The following is a 15,827-nucleotide window of genomic DNA, read 5'->3' as shown; positions in this document are numbered from 1 at the left end:
ACCACGGACCATCCTCATCACTGCGACGCCGGCCACGGCCACGGCCACCGCCATTCCTGCCACTTCCTCTTTGAATCATGCGTATACCACTTGGATCCGTCAGGACCAGTTGATTTTGAACATCATCATTGGGTCCCTCTCTCCCTCCTTGATTCCATTTATTGCTACTACCACCACTGCCGCCGACGCATGGACCACTCTTGCCAATACCTGTTGCAAGCCCTCTCGTGGTCGCATCACTCAACTCAACATACAGCTTCGGAATCCGGTCAAGGGATCCCAAACCATCACTGAATTCATGCAGTTCATCAAATCAAAGGCTGATGAACTGACCCTCATGAATGCTCCGCTCGACATTGAAGATCTTACAATCAAAGTTCTGCATGGCCTTGATGATGATTACAAGGAGCTTGCTCATGCCATTCAAGCCCGTGACATTGCCATCTCGTTTGAGGAGCTCCATAAAAAGCTTCTCAATCATGAGGCTCATCTTCTGGCTCGACGGGGCTCTCTTTCTGCCCTTCCGGCGACAGCCCACTCGACCCAGCGCTCCAACCATCAAGGCCTCCGCCCGCCACCCGCTAATGTTCTCGGCGCCTCCACTGCCCAGCCTCATCACGGCGATGCCTGGAATCCGTGGCCTGCATTACTCCAGCCCGCCCAGGCGCAAGGCCAGCGTTTCTCGCGTCCGTATCTGGGGCACTGTCAGCTCTGCAGTCGTCAGGGTCACTCTGCTCGGCGCTGTCCTGACTTTCAATTCACGCCAGCTCCGTCTTCTGCGCCCCACGGTGGTCAACCACGCGCTGCCCCGAGTTCGCCATTTTTCTCGGCCGCCGCTTTTACTGCTGCCTTGCCTGCATCGTCTGACTGGCTCCTAGACTCTGGCGCCATGCATCATGTCACTGCAGATCTCTCTAACCTATCTCTCCACACTCCGTATGCTGGCTCTGATGGCGTTGTTGTTGGTGATGGCAGTGGTCTCCCCATCACTTACACAGGTTGTCTCCTACCACGCTCTAGTTCCTCTAAGCTTTTGTTTCCACACGCCCTATGCGTTCCTTCCATTAACAAAAATCTGTTATCTGTGTCTCAACTTTGTAAAACTAATGATGTCATTGTTATTTTCTCTTCCTCTGATTTTCAGGTGAATGATCCTCGCACGGGGGCTATTCTCCATCAGGGTCCACTTAAAGGCGGTGTCTACTCATGGTCTGCATCTTCGTCTTTTCCGCCACTGGCACTCTCCGCTTCTGTCATGTCGCTCCCTACCTGGCATAGTCGTTTAGGTCATCCGTCTGCTCGAGTTTTACGTTATTTAGTTGTGTCTAAGTCTGTGTCCTGTTCGTCTTCAATTCGTCAATTTCATTGTAATTCGTGTTTTTGCAATAAAAGTCACAAACTTCCGTTTCATGACTCTTCCCTTACTTCGTCATTCCCTCTTGATATAATTTTTTCTGATGTCTGGACCTCTCCGATTATCTCAAATGATGGGTATAAATACTATGTTATATTTGTTCATCACTATATCAAATATATCTGGTTGTATATTTTAAAACATAAATCGGATGTCTTATCTGTCTTTAAATGTTTCAAATCTTTGGTAGAGAAGTGCTTTAATCGTCCCATACTCACTATGTGTAGTAGACCGTAACCAAAATCAGTAATTAAGAAATTAATCATAATTACTTGGGTAGAGTTCGGAAGCTCCGAAGGCGAGTTCGGAAGCTCCGATCAGGATCGGAAGCTCCGAACAGGATCGAAAGCTCCGATCGATATTACGTCAGGCATGACGTGTGGCTAGATCGGAAGCTCCGATCAGGGCCGGAAGCTCCGATCACCCATATCCGAAGTCAACAAGTGATATTTTGACACGTGGCAGATCAGGATCTTCGGAAGCTCCGATGGCAGGATCGGACGTTCCGATCGAGGTTCGGACGTTCCGATCAAGGATCGGAAGTTCCGATCGTTGTCTATAAATAGAAGGCCGAGACTTCACTTTCATTTGCCAATTCCGAGTTCTCCTTTCCTTTCTAGTCCTTTTGGAGCGGTTCTAGCCCTCTTAGGCTTGGTTCGGAGGTCAGCGAGGCGTTCGGTAGTCGTAGCGGAGTTGTGCCCAAGTTCTGGAGGCATCGATATCAAAGGGCTAACAACGGACGAAGGTATAGCTTTTGCTTGCTATAAATATTTAGGAGTATGCAATAGCTTAGTTAAGGCTTTTAGAGCACTTTAATGATAGTAGTATCATTTGGCAGTGTAGAGCAGACTATAGGCGTGGACCTAGAGTTGGTAGAACTTGCACTATTTTGAGGTACGAAAGTACTGTTCGAGATATCCTGACTGAGTATGCATGTATTATGTGACTGCATGATTTATATGCCATGATATTATGCTGCATTCATTTGCATCTTGCTGTATCTCTTTCGAGATGTCTGTTAGTAGGGTTGTACCCTATCCTGTTAGTGGATGGACTTCCATCGATTTGGGTCCGGCGTATCCACGGTTATCTCGGTATGGGAGCCACCTCCTGAAGCGACGGCACAGCGTGCTACATACCAGGGCCCGGTCTGTCTCTGTTATCTGATCCTTGACCTCGAGTCTATAGGGAGTTCACTTTGCATGCATGTATACTCATACTCTCGTACTGAGCGTTTTATGCTCACGTCTCGTACTCTGTATTTTCTGGACACCCTATTCCATGGGGCATGTTTGCGTTTGGACGAGGAGGGTGGATCCATGAGGGGCTAGTCAGTGGTTGGTCAGCTGGAGCTTCGTCTAGGTTTTATTACTATTGTTTGGGTTTATACAGCTATTCGATTTGGTTGTATATTATTGGATAAATTACAGATTCTTTTACTTGGGATTGTATAATGTTATTGGTTTCCGCAGTTTTATTCTGATATCTGTTTAATTAAGTAAATTGCATGCATAAGTTCTGTTTAGTAGGTGATCCGGGTAAGAGTCACTACATTTATGGTATCAGAGCATGCAAAAGAATTCTTGGGATTTAGTCTCATCTTGAGGTATTTTTATAGATGTCAAATCGTGACGACCGGAGTTCTCATGGCAGTGTTGGTGGGCGTTGGGGTGATGCCGACCGGGAGCCTCGTCGAGAACGGCGTCATCGTCATCATGACGACGAGCGTTTCACTGTGCGTCGATTCTTAGCTATGGGTCCTAAGCCCTTAGTTGGAGGTGAGTCTCCGGAGGATGCGGAGAACTGGTTAGACCGCATGGAGACGACTTTTCAGACTTTCCAATGCACCGAGGAGCAGAAGGTGGAGACCCTTGGCTATCTTCTGGATGGGCGTGTGCGCAGGTGGTGGAGGTTTACTTCTGCACCTTTTGTTGCGGCAAGAGGAGTGGCCACTTGGGCCGAGTTCCGCACAGCTTTCCAAAAGCGGTATTTTCCTCCTGCACTCCGACAGTCGAAGGCGGGCGAGCTACTGAGTCTACGACAGGGAGCCATGTCTATCGATGAGTATCAGCAAAGGTTCTTTGATCTGCTATCCTATTGCCCCGAAATTGCTGATAGCTCAGAGATAAAGTATAATCTGTTTCTTCAGGGCCTTAACCCTGAGATCCATGACCGTGTGGCGGTTGGCGACGACATGTCCTACGAGGGTTTGGTGAGCCGTTGTCACCAGGCGGAGGACAGCATACGGCGAAACAGGTCTTTCCCTCAGTCGAGGCCTGCTAGTTCTTTGGGTCCCCGTGCCCAAACTTTCAAGAAGTCTGGATCTTCTTCTTCCTCTGGTTCTGGAGGTGTTGTTCGTTACGGTAAGAAGGACAAGTGTGATCACTGTGAGAAGAACCATCCATCCGACAAGTGCCGTAGAGCTTCTGGAGCTTGTTTCCGTTGTGGAGAGACTGGTCATATCCGGAGGGATTGTCCACTGTCTGGGGGAGGCGGTTCTGGTTCTGGTTCAGGATCTGGTTCTCAGGCCACCGTACAGCAGAGGTCGCAGGGACAGTCTGCTGGGAGTTCTCATTTGAGGCCACGAGCTTCTGGACAGGTGTTTGCCCTGAGACATGATCAGGCTGTGGAGGAGAATGAGAAAGTCATCGCAGGTACATTTCTGCTTTATGGTATACCTGCTCTTGTACTTATTGACACTGGTGCATCTCATTCCTTCATTTCTGCACGTTTTGCTAAGAGGCATAAGTTGCCATGCATTGCACTAGACGTAGTGATGTCTGTTTCTACTCCGACGGGCCAATCTGCTTTGGCTAAGCGTCTAGTGATGGGTTGCCCTTTTGAGTTCGAAGGGAACATTCTGTTAGCGAATCTCATGGTCCTGGCGATGGACGACTTTGATTGCATTCTGGGAATAGATATGTTGACTACCTATCGAGCTTCAGTGGACTGCTATCAGAGATTAGTACGCTTTCATCCAGAAGGGAGTGAGAGTTGGTTTTTCTATGGTGAGGGAGCACGACCCCCGATGCCTTTGGTATCAGCTTTGAGAGCTTGTCGAGCTCTAGAGTCTGGCGGGGAAGGCTACCTTATCTATGCAGTAGATTTGTCTGCTGAGAGTTTTGGGATAGAGAGCATTCCTGTTGTGGATGAATTTCCAGATGTATTTCCTGATGAGATTCCGGGTTTTCCTCTTGCTAGGGAAGTCGAGTTTGGCATAGAGTTGATGCCGGGTACTTCACCTATTTCTAGAGCACCGTATCATCTGGCTCCGTCAGAGATGCGTGAGTTGAAGAATCAACTACAGGATCTTTTGGACAAGGGGTACATTCGTCCTAGTGTATCTCCTTGGGGAGCTCCTGTTCTCTTCGTGAAGAAGAAGGATGGGTCGATGCGGCTGTGCATTGACTATCGGCAACTGAATCGAGTCACTGTGAAGAACAAGTATCTGTTGCCTCGTATTGATGACTTGTTTGACCAGCTGCAGGGCACATAAGTTTACTCCAAGATTGACTTGAGATCTGGGTATCATCAGTTGAGAGTCCGTGATCAGGAAGTAGCCAAGACGGCATTCCGTACTCGCTATGGGCACTACGAGTTCCTAGTGATGCCATTTGGTTTGACTAATGCGCCGGCTATATTCATGGATTTGATGAACCGTGTCTTCAGGGAGTACTTGGACAAGTTTGTCGTGGTATTCATTGACGACATCTTGGTTTATTCACGTAATACGAAAGAGCATGTTTCTCACTTGCGGATAGTACTACAGACTCTTCGAGATGAGCAGTTGTACGCCAAGCTGAGCAAGTGTGAATTCTGGATGGATAGAGTGGTCTTTCTTGGCCATATCATATCCAGGGAAGGGATTTCTGTTGATCCAAGCAAGATTGAAGCGGTACTTAATTGGTCGCGTCCGACGACAGTTGCTGAGATCCGTAGTTTTCTGGGTCTAGCAGGGTATTATCGTCGCTTCATTCTGAACTTCTCTCAGTTAGCTCGACCGTTGACGCAGCTTACCCGCAAGGGTGTGGATTTCGAGTGGTCCTCCGAGTGCGAGGAGAATTTCCGTGAGCTTCGACGGTGGTTGACTTCTGCGCCGGTGTTGGCATTACCGTCAGGATCTGGAGGGTATGTAGTTTACACGGATGCTTCTCTTCAGGGGTTAGGTTGTGTCCTGACTCAGAATGGGCATGTGATCGCATACGCTTCTAGACAGCTGAAGCTTCACGAGGACAACTACCCAGTCCATGATTTGGAATTGGCAGCCATTGTGTTCGCTTTGAAGATCTGGCGTCATTATCTGTATGGCGAGAAATTTGAGATCTTCACCGACCATAAGAGTCTCAAGTATTTTTTCACTTAGGCGGAGTTGAACATGAGGCAGAGACGTTGGATGGACTTGCTTAAGGACTATGATTGCGAGATTAAGTACCATCCGGGAGCTGCTAATCTCACCGCTGATGCTTTGAGTCGCAAGGTGCGACTATCCGCACTTCAGACTTGTTCGATGTCTAGTGCGATCAGTGACTGTTGTACTTCAGGTTTTACCTTCAAGCATAAGAAAGGTATGCAGAGTATCCAGATGTTTGCGATATTATCTGAGCCAGCCTTGTATTCGCGGATCCGAGATGCTCAGATGTCTGATTCGAAGACCCAGCGTTTAGCTCGTCTAGCTAACGAGGGTAGCTCGTCTGGATTTCATTATCAGTCAGATGGCTTTCTGTGTTTGTCTGGTAGGCTTGTGATTCCGCAGGATGAAGAGTTGCGAGAGGAGATTTTGTCTCAGGCGCATCGCACTAAGTTGAGTATTCATCCTGGGAGCAACAAGATGTACAAGGATCTACGTACTCGTTTCTGGTGGAAGGGAATGAAACGCAGTGTTTATCAGTTTGTTTCGAGATGTTTGGTGTGTCAACAGGTCAAGGCAGAGCACCGACGACCTGGAGGATTGCTTCACAGTCTGCCTATTCCTGAATGGAAATGGGAGTTTATCACAATGGACTTTGTGACCCATTTACCGGTATCCCCGAGGAACTGTGATGCTATCTGGGTTGTGGTGGACCGACTCACCAAGTCAGCGCATTTCATTGCCTATAGCCGAGAGTACTCTGTGGATCGCATGGCACGAATGTACATTCAGGAGATCGTTCGACTTCATGGAGTGCCTGTGAGCATTGTCAGCGATCGGGACCCCAGGTTTACTTCTAGATTCTGAGGGAGTGTTCAGCGTGCGATGGGTACTACTCTCAGTTTGAGTACAGCCTATCATCCGGAGACTGATGGTCAGTCAGAGCGCACTATCCGTACGTTAGAGGATATGCTTAGAGCGTGCGTCATGGATTTTGGTTCAGCCTGGCAGGATCATTTGCCGTTGATCGAGTTCGCTTACAACAACAGCTATCACACTAGTATTGGGATGGCACCTTTTGAGGCGTTGTACGGGCGACGTTGTCGTACTCCACTCTTCTGGGAAGAAGTGGGGGAGAGACAGGCTGAGGGACCAGAGTTTATCCAGCAGGCGATAGATATTGTTGATCAAATCAAGAAACGGATTAAGACTGCACAGGATCGTCAGGCCAGTTATGCTAATATCAAGCGTAGGCCCTTGCAGTTCGAGGTCGGGGAGAAAGTGTTTCTGAGAGTGTCATCTTTCCGCAAGATTCTCAGATTTGGCCTTAAGGGAAAGTTGTCTCCCAGATTTATCGGTCCGTTTGAGATCTTGGAGAGCATTGGCGATTTGGCTTATCGACTAGCATTGCCATCGCATCTATCCAGTATTCACGACGTGTTCCACGTATCTCTGTTGCGACGGTATGTGGCGGATGATTCTCATATTCTGCAGCGATCTGAGGTTCAGGTAAACAAGGATTTGACTTATGTTGAGAAACCTCTTCGTATCCTGGATTATAAGGATAAGGTTTTACGGAACAAAGTCATTCCTTTGGTTTTAGTTCAGTGGCAGCGCCGAGGCACTGAGGAAGCTACTTGGGAGCTTGAGGACAGGATGCGTAAAGACCATCCTGAGTTGTTTTGATTTCATTCTTTAGAGTTGTATTCAGTTGCAAACTTTGTAAACGTTTGATTTGAATAAAGAATGTTTCTGATTTCTGTATTTGCATTCGGTACTTAAGATCTGATTTCGAGGACGAAATATCTTAAGTGGGGGAGAATGTAGTAGCCCGTAACCAAAATCAGTAATTAAGGAATTAATCATAATTACTTGGGTAGATTTCGGAAGCTCCGAAGGCGAGTTCGGAAGCTCCGATCAGGATCGAAAGCTCCAAACAGGATCGGAAGATCCGATCGATATTACGTCAGGCATGACGTGTGGCTAGATCGGAAGCTCCGATCAGGGCCGGAAGCTCCGATCACCCCTATCCGAAGTCAACAAGTGATATTTTGACACGTGGCAGATCAGGATCTTCGAAAGCTCCGATGGCAGGATCGGACGTCCGATCGAGGTTCGGACGTTCCGATCAAGGATCGGAAGTTCCAATCGTTGTCTATAAATAGAAGGCCGAGACTTCACTTTCATTTGCCAATTCCGAGTTCTCCTTTCCTTTCTAGTCCTTTTGGAGCGGTTCTAGCCCTCTTAGGCTTGGTTCGGAGGTCAGCGAGGCGTTCGGTAGTCGTAGCGGAGTTGTGCCCAAGTTCTGGAGGCATCGACATCAAAGGGCTAACGACGGACGAAGGTATAGCTTTTGCTTCCTATAAATATTTAGGAGTATGCAATAGCTTAGTTAAGGCTTTTAGAGCACTTTAATGATAGTAGTATCATTTCGCAGTGTAGAGCAGACTATAGGCATGGACCTAGAGTTGGTAGAACTTGCACTATTTTGAGGTACGAAAGTACTGTTCGAGATATCCTGACTGAGTATGCATGTATTATGTGACTGCATGATTTATATGCCATGATATTATGCTGCATTCATTTGCATCTTGTTGTATCTCTTTCGAGATGTCTGTTAGTAGGGTTGTACCCTATCTTGTTAGTGGATGGACTTCCATCGATTTGGGTCCGGCGTATCCACGGTTATCTCGGTATGGGAGCCACCTCCTGAAGCGACGGCACAACGTGCTACATACCAGGGCCCGGTCTATCTCTGTTATCTGATCCTTGACCTCGAGTCTATAGGGAGTTCACTTTGCATGCATGTATACTCATACTCTCGTACTGAGCGTTTTATGCTCATGTCTCGTACTCTGTATTTTCTGGACACCCTATTCCATGGGGCAGGTTTGCGTTTGGACGAGGAGGGTGGATCCAGGAGGGGCTAGTCAGTGGTTGGCCAGCTGGAGCTTCGTCTATGTTTTATTACTGTTGTTTGGGTTTATACAGCTATTCGATTTGGTTGTATATTATTGGATAAATTACAGATTCCTTTACTTGGGATTGTATAATGTTATTGGTTTCCGCAGTTTTATTCTGATATCTGTTTAATTAAGTAAATTGCATGCATAAGTTCTGTTTAGTAGGTGATCCGGGTAAGGGTCACTACACTATGTATACTGATAATGGTGGAGAATTTCTTGCCCTCAAAGACTTTCTTAGTGTGCATTAAATTTCTCATCTCACCACTCCCCCTTATACTCCTGAACATAATGGCTACTCTGAATGCCGTCATCGTCATATTGTGGAAACCGGGCTTTGCGCCAAACTTAACACAGGATTTATTTCAAATTTTACAAAAAAATCTCGAAATATTCCTTCTATTTTACATTTCTTATCTTTTATTTAATATTTTTCACAAATTTAACAAGATAATTATGAGTAATGTTTATACCACATAACCAATTTTATATAATTAATAAATGTAAATAAAAATATTCTAAGTTTTTAATTTAATTATTATTGTTTAATTAAATTATATATTATATGAATTAATGCACGGAAATTATTAAAATTAAATCATAACTTGAATATATAAAATTTAATTAAATCAAACCATCCATTACTTTTATAATTAATATAAATAAATATTAAAAATTTAATAAATAATTAAATATCTATTTATAAATGAAATTGAGTAATTATAATTCAAATTTTTGTTTGAATAATTAATTTTCAATAAACAATAAAGTACATATTATCTTATTATTTAAACATTATTAATTTTAGTTAAAAATAAATAATTCCAACAAAAAAATAAATAGGATTGCACCAAATATGCTACTGCGCCAAATTTGGTGGAAGATTGGAAGGGGCTATTTTTTGCCCAAACGGAGTACCAATCGGCGTTTCGCTCCACTTTGGTGTTACATTAGAAATAGCATGAGGTTGTCGGTGTGACACGATGAATTTAGTTGAAGATTCAATTATAACATTCTCCTCATTTAACTCGAAAAGGAAGAAACAAACAAACATAATGGCAAATGTCTTCATTCCAAATCACTCTACCTCCATTTTGCATTTTAACATGTTATTACAGTACTGGCTAATATTTTTTGGAGGCGCAACCGATTCTGATTGAGCTCAAGAAGACGTTCTGATTTGCCAATTGTACATGAATTTCATCCACTCTAGCCCTTGATTTCTACCGCCGCTGCGTTTTGAATTATGGTGTGTGGAGTCGTGCCAACAACAAGCTTTGGTTTTACATTAATTTTACATTCTTAGCAGAGATTCATAACAATATAATACATAATCGAACGCCACACAGGGAATGCAAATCTCTTATGAGAAAGAAGAATAAATAGCACCCCAAATACAGTGTTCTGAGGAAGGCCATTGACCTCATATAGAATCAAGAACGTAGCCATTTTTTGCTATAGGCCTCAGATCAACAATGTAATCATCTCTCAGATACCCGAACCCAAACGTCCCGTTCGCATAAAGCCATACTCTCCCGTCGGGCATATTCCCAGATTGATTTCCAGGAGCTAGGTACTGATCAAGTGACAAGACGAAACAAATTCGCGATACATCTAGAGCTTCATCCTCAAATGAAGTTGCACGATCACGTCTGGCTTGATTAGCAATGGGCCGAAGATGCGTGCGAGCATTGTAAGTATGTTCCTCCTCAGAACCCAAGGTCGGCGACTCGACGAAAGCTGTAGTTGTAAAAGCTAAAAACGCTATCTGACGATCAAACTGATTTGTGAAGTAGTTTCCCACCACGGCTTCACAAATCATAAAGTTGTTTAATTTGCCATACAACACTAGATAAAAATTCAAGCTTTCGTTAGGACCTATACCCTGCAAACGATGGCCGAAAACGAATCAAAGAAAGAATTACATTGAAAGATAAAATTTTGAGTCTTTGAAAATCAAAATTACCTTCCACAAGCCTTGCAGTGGTCTAGACGGAGTGGGGGAGGGCTCCTTTATTTTCAGAAAACATTTGGAGCGCCATTTGCACACGCGCCGCTGCTGATCTTTCTCCCTCTGCCATTCTCTCCTCCGCTCCTTCTTCGACGGCAGATTACCAGTAACGCTAGCCTTGCTTGCCAGTATCACGCGCAGCTGTGCCATCAACCCATCGGGCGGCGATCGGAACACAGTGTCGTACTCTTCGCGTCTATTCCCAGTGTCCAGTAGCTTCCTGAACTCCAAAAAATGGCTATTCTCCCGGAACGTCATGCCACGATCTTCCGTCAAATAGATGTCCACTAAAATCAAATCACCAGTGCGCAATTTCTCTGAATCTTGGCGAAACAGATCCTGCTCTGTCAAGGGAAGTGTTTCATTCCTGTCGAGATAATTCAGCATCTGCCCATCAGCCGTAGCCGTGATCCACAGGAAGGGTTTCTTTACCACATCGTATCCCCCACATTTCGACGGCGAAACCCTGTACCCGGTGATGTAAAACGAACCCCATTCAAACAGTATGAGTTTCGAATTAGGTGATGGGTTTTTTTCGGAGTAGTAGTCGTTCCAAAATCCGATTAGGTTCCCGTACAGGTTTAGCAAGTGGAAGAGGTTTCGGTAAGATATTTTGCCGCCGCCCCATTTCTGGATTTGGGTTTGGGATCCCCACGAGCGGCTGCACTTGAGAAACCAAAGCCGCTCGTCGGTGTTGCAGAGAGCAAAAAATTTCTTGGAGGTGCAGGCAAACGACTCACGCTCCGATCGCCGGAGGAATGAGAGGATGCAGAGCTGCACATCTTCTGGGAAATCGCTCCATGATAAGGGAACAATGGGATCCATTTTCAGATGAAATATCGAGCTAAAGTAAACCTACCCAGAAATTAGGATAAAAAGGGGGAATAAAAAATCTGTATTAAATTAAATTATATTAGGACATATGGTAACTATTAAACTAATTTTTTTGGAATGTAGAGTAATTATGGATAAGTTGTAATATATTTATTTTGATTGATTGTTACTAAAATTATGATCTCAATATAACAAAAAAATCTTGTTGAGACCGTCTCACACTAACTCTCACAATCTAATTTTGTGATTCAAAGGAACACAAATTATGAAAAAAATATTATTTTTAATATCAATAATATTATTTTTCAGTCTATATATGAATTAGTGTGGCCCCTCTTACAAAAGAAGTACCTTTGGATATATTTGCAGATGTGTCAAAACGATTTAGCGAACCGGCCCATAACCCGTCGCACCCACGATTAGGCGGGGTGGAGCAGGCCAGCCCAAACAATCCATCATAACCCAACATTAGACGGGGGACCCATCTTTTAGGCGGGTTGAGAAGTTATCAACTCATCCAACCAATTTTGTATGACAGGACGGGTCAACACGATGAACCTAACTCATTTTGACATATCTAAAGTAATATTGCTTTTTGTTGTTTCTTTCAAATAATATCCAAAAATTTTAGGCAGTGTTTAGATAAAAAGATTTGAATTTGTGGATGAATTTCAAATAAAGAGGGTTAGGTTGGAAGGTGGATTTGAAATTGAAGCACAAATATATATACTGGTTGATATATATATACTAGTTGAATATCATGGATGGATTCCAAAATACTTGGTTCTAATTTGAGCACAATTGTAAACTTTACCACAAATTTTAGGAGCTTTATTGGGTTGATAGAAACAGCTCCATCCAAACATCCACAAAACTCTTACATCGTAAGATCAAGAAGGCAGCCATTTTTCACCACAGGCTTGAGATCGACAATAAAATCATCTCGAAGAAACCCAAATCCAAATGTCCCATTCGTATAGACCCAAATTCTCCCGTCAGCATCATCCATATTCCCAGATAAATACGATGGATTCGAGTTACAACTTGAATCCGCATAAAATATGCCCCACAAATCATGGTCGTCCGAATGAATGGCACGCGGCGGCCGAACATGAACACGAGAACTGTACCTCGATTCCTCCTCCGGAGGATATGGAGATTCCATGAACACAGTAGATAAAGCTCTGAATGCTTCATAAGATTCAATTTTGGAGGAGCCGCCCACATTTTCGCACAAAATATAGTCAATAACTTCGCGATAGGAGACCCAATACAAATTCAAGCTTCCGTTAGGGGACACACCCTACAACAAGAAACAAAAATGAAAGCTTTAAATCGAGTTTTGATCACCAAACTACACTATATATTACCATCAAAATTACCTTCCAAAGTCCTTGTAATGGTCGAGAAGGAGTGGGGGAATCGATTGCTTTTCGAAAATGTTGCGAGTCCCATGTTTGCACGCGCTGCCTCCTCTCCTTTTTCGAAGTGGTGTCACGAGTAAGGCTATGCTTGCCTCCGAGTATCCCGCAAATCTGCGCCATCAATCTATCAGGAGGACATCCGTAAACACTCTCGTACTCCACCCGAGTGCTCAATCGCCTCCTGAACTCGAAGAATTGGGGATTCTCCCACATCAACAGGTGGCAATTCAATGCAAATTGAATATCCACGAGAATCAGCTCACCCCTCAGTTTCTCAGAATCTTCCCTCAACAGATCCTTGTCTGTTAACGAAACTCTCCCATCGGTGTCCAGATAATTCAGCCCTTTCCCATTAGAGGTAGCGGTAATCCACAAGAAGGGTTTCTTTGTCACGCCGTATCCTCCAGATTTGGACGGCGAAACCCTGTATCCTGTGATGTAAAAAGAACCCCACTCGAAGCATACTAGGAATGTAGATAACGATGGCGATATCGTCGAGTAATAATCCAAGAACCAAAATCCTATTAGGTTCTCGTACTTTTCAAGCAGGTGGTAGAGGTGTCTGTATGAGATCTTTCGGCCGCCCCAATTCTTGATTTGGGTTTGGGAGCCCCATCGGCGGCCGCACTTGAGAAACCAAAGCCGCTCGTCGTCACGGCAGAGAGCGAGGGACGTGGTGGAGGTGCGCGCAAACGACTCAAGCTCCGATGGGTCGAGAAATGAGAGGATCCGAATCTGCACATCCTCCGGAAAATCACTGAATGCAAATGGAAGAACAAATTCCATTCTTGAGCCAATCTTTGATTTTAAATAGATATATCTCAAAATATTTATGCCCAAGAATTGTTCGAGGATGAACCACTTGGGGATCCAAGTTTGGTGACAGAAATTTGAGACTTTCCAACTTCTGTCCCAAATGTTTCACGTTTTCTTACCTTGCAAGTTGCAATTTACGTACATTCTTTTAGTAATTGTCTTTTGAGATTGAGAATGTTTCACGTTTTCTTACCTTGCAAGTTGCAATTTACGTACATTCTTTTAGTAATTGTCTTTTGAGATTGAGAATAGGGATGAAAAGGGGTTGGTTCGGGGCGGGTTTGGGCCAAGACCCGTCCGCCACCCGATGGACATGCACCGCCCCATCCTGTTCCATTCCAAGGATTCAATGGGTTCAATTTGGATTAAACTTTTTGGACTCGTTAAATTAAATATAATTTAAATTATATTAAATAAAAATTTAAATAAGTTAAAAAATTAACAAACCATCATTAAATTTATTTTTCAAATTATATTAATAATATTTAGGACAAAAAAATATTGTTATAAGTTAAAATATATCATTTTTATATAATTAATAATTAATAACAAAATAAAAATCATAATAATATATTTTCATATTAAAAATATCATAATATATTAAAAATATTTAAATCCAAAAATATTATAAATTCAAATTAAAAATAAAATATTAATTATGTAATATAATAATATAATTATATATTATTAATATATATACATATACATATACATTTTATATTTATATTTAGTATATATATTTTTGGCGGGGTGGGTTCAGGGCAGGTCCGGCCAAACCCGAGACTTACCACGAACCCGCATTTGGACCCGCTTGGCAGGGTCTAAACTCCCCCTTCGTCGGGCCGGGTTCAATGTGGGGCCGAGTTTAAACTCGACTCATTGTCATCCCTATTTGAGTCTGTCAATCGTAGGGGGTTGAGATATCATATCAAAATATCGAATTATCGGGATATCGTACCGAAAATTTTTCTATATATCAGTATGAATTTTTTTCATACCAAAATTTTGGAATTTCGGTATCGGTATGAATTTTTTTTTTCATATCGATATTTTTGATACGGTATACCGAAAACTCAACCCTAAACTCAATCTTATTCATATTTACAATAAATAATAATAATTTTGACATATAAAATAAAGGGAGAATTGACTTTATAACTCGATCGTATAAAGTCAAATCGATAAAATGTGCATTTATTTGAATTTAACTATAATATTGGACTTAAAAAATAATTTAAGCAAAGGGAGAATTGACTTTATAACTCGATCGTATACAAATTAACAGCGTTTGAGAAAATTATTGTTGATGCTCATACTTTTTTTTTGAAGTATGTGCTTATAAAAAGATGAAGAGACTAAGGTTCTGTTTGGATAAAAAATTTAAAAACCTTTTTATAAAAGGTTTTTATAAAATTATTTTTTCAACTATTTTATAATAACTTTTTAATTGTTAAAAATATGTTTGATAAATATTTTAAAATTTTTTTAAAGTTTAAAATAATTAAAAAAGTGTTTGAGCAACTATTTTATAATTTTTTTTAATTTAAATTTTTTATCATTTTTTTCTTTTTTATGCTTGAGATGCTTTTTAGTTTTGTTTTCCCATTTTTCTGTATGTTTGTGATCAATTTTTCCTTTTCATTTTTTTCTCATTTAATTCACAATTAAATGTATAAAACTTAAAACAAAAAAATTCTCCTTTAAAATGTTGATAACATAATTTATAAGTGCATTAAATGCATAAAATTTAGAATATAAAAATTCTCAATTTAAAATGTTGAAAGCAAGAAGAAATACATGCATAAGTTTTAAAACATACAAATTCTCATATAAAGGTCACATGCAATCAATATATTTTGCGTGATGTTATATTTTCTATTTCGAAATGCATCTTGTTAAGAAGATAGAGTTGGATGGGGTGTACGATGTGATACTTAAGTATGACCCAAAGAGATACATGTTGGTGCATTCTCAAACATATAAAATTCTTAATCATGGTCACATGCAATCAATCCAA

At 42.4% G+C, this 15,827-nt stretch overlaps 2 protein-coding genes across 2 annotated transcripts; both read right to left on the bottom strand.

Annotated features, from left to right (window-relative positions):
• Positions 1-9,987: 9,987 nt before the first annotated feature.
• Positions 9,988-13,941, bottom strand: LOC140887103 (F-box protein At3g12350-like). Its single transcript, XM_073294150.1, has 4 exons — positions 12,953-13,941; positions 12,385-12,873; positions 10,692-11,591; positions 9,988-10,610 (listed from the first exon to the last, which is right to left on the bottom strand). The coding sequence occupies exons 3-4, from the start codon at positions 11,559-11,561 to the stop codon at positions 10,149-10,151; spliced, it is 1,332 nt and encodes a 443-aa protein (XP_073150251.1). The 5' UTR covers positions 11,562-11,591; positions 12,385-12,873; positions 12,953-13,941; the 3' UTR covers positions 9,988-10,148.
• Positions 12,448-13,780, bottom strand: LOC140865617 (F-box protein At3g12350-like). The gene is made up of 2 exons (XM_073270307.1): positions 12,953-13,780; positions 12,448-12,873 (listed from the first exon to the last, which is right to left on the bottom strand). The coding sequence occupies exons 1-2, from the start codon at positions 13,778-13,780 to the stop codon at positions 12,448-12,450; spliced, it is 1,254 nt and encodes a 417-aa protein (XP_073126408.1).
• Positions 13,942-15,827: the final 1,886 nt, after the last annotated feature.

This window comes from Henckelia pumila, chromosome 1 (genome assembly GCF_033568475.1).
Source record: "Henckelia pumila isolate YLH828 chromosome 1, ASM3356847v2, whole genome shotgun sequence".
In the NCBI taxonomy this organism is placed as follows: Eukaryota; Viridiplantae; Streptophyta; class Magnoliopsida; order Lamiales; family Gesneriaceae; genus Henckelia; species Henckelia pumila.
Note: the sequence above shows the minus strand (reverse complement) of the source record. Positions and strands in the feature narration are given on the sequence as shown.

Bases quoted from the DNA above. Each gene is read 5' to 3' on its own strand.
- LOC140887103 (XM_073294150.1), bottom strand. From the start codon at position 11,561: ATGGATCCCATTGTTCCCTTATCATGGAGCGATTTCCCAGAAGATGTG. The intron at 10,611-10,691 runs GTAATTTTGATT...CATCGTTTGCAG, and splicing joins CACTGCAAGGCTTGTGGAAG to GGTATAGGTCCTAACGAAAG.
- LOC140865617 (XM_073270307.1), bottom strand. From the start codon at position 13,780: ATGGAATTTGTTCTTCCATTTGCATTCAGTGATTTTCCGGAGGATGTG. The intron at 12,874-12,952 runs GTAATTTTGATG...TTCTTGTTGTAG, and splicing joins CATTACAAGGACTTTGGAAG to GGTGTGTCCCCTAACGGAAG.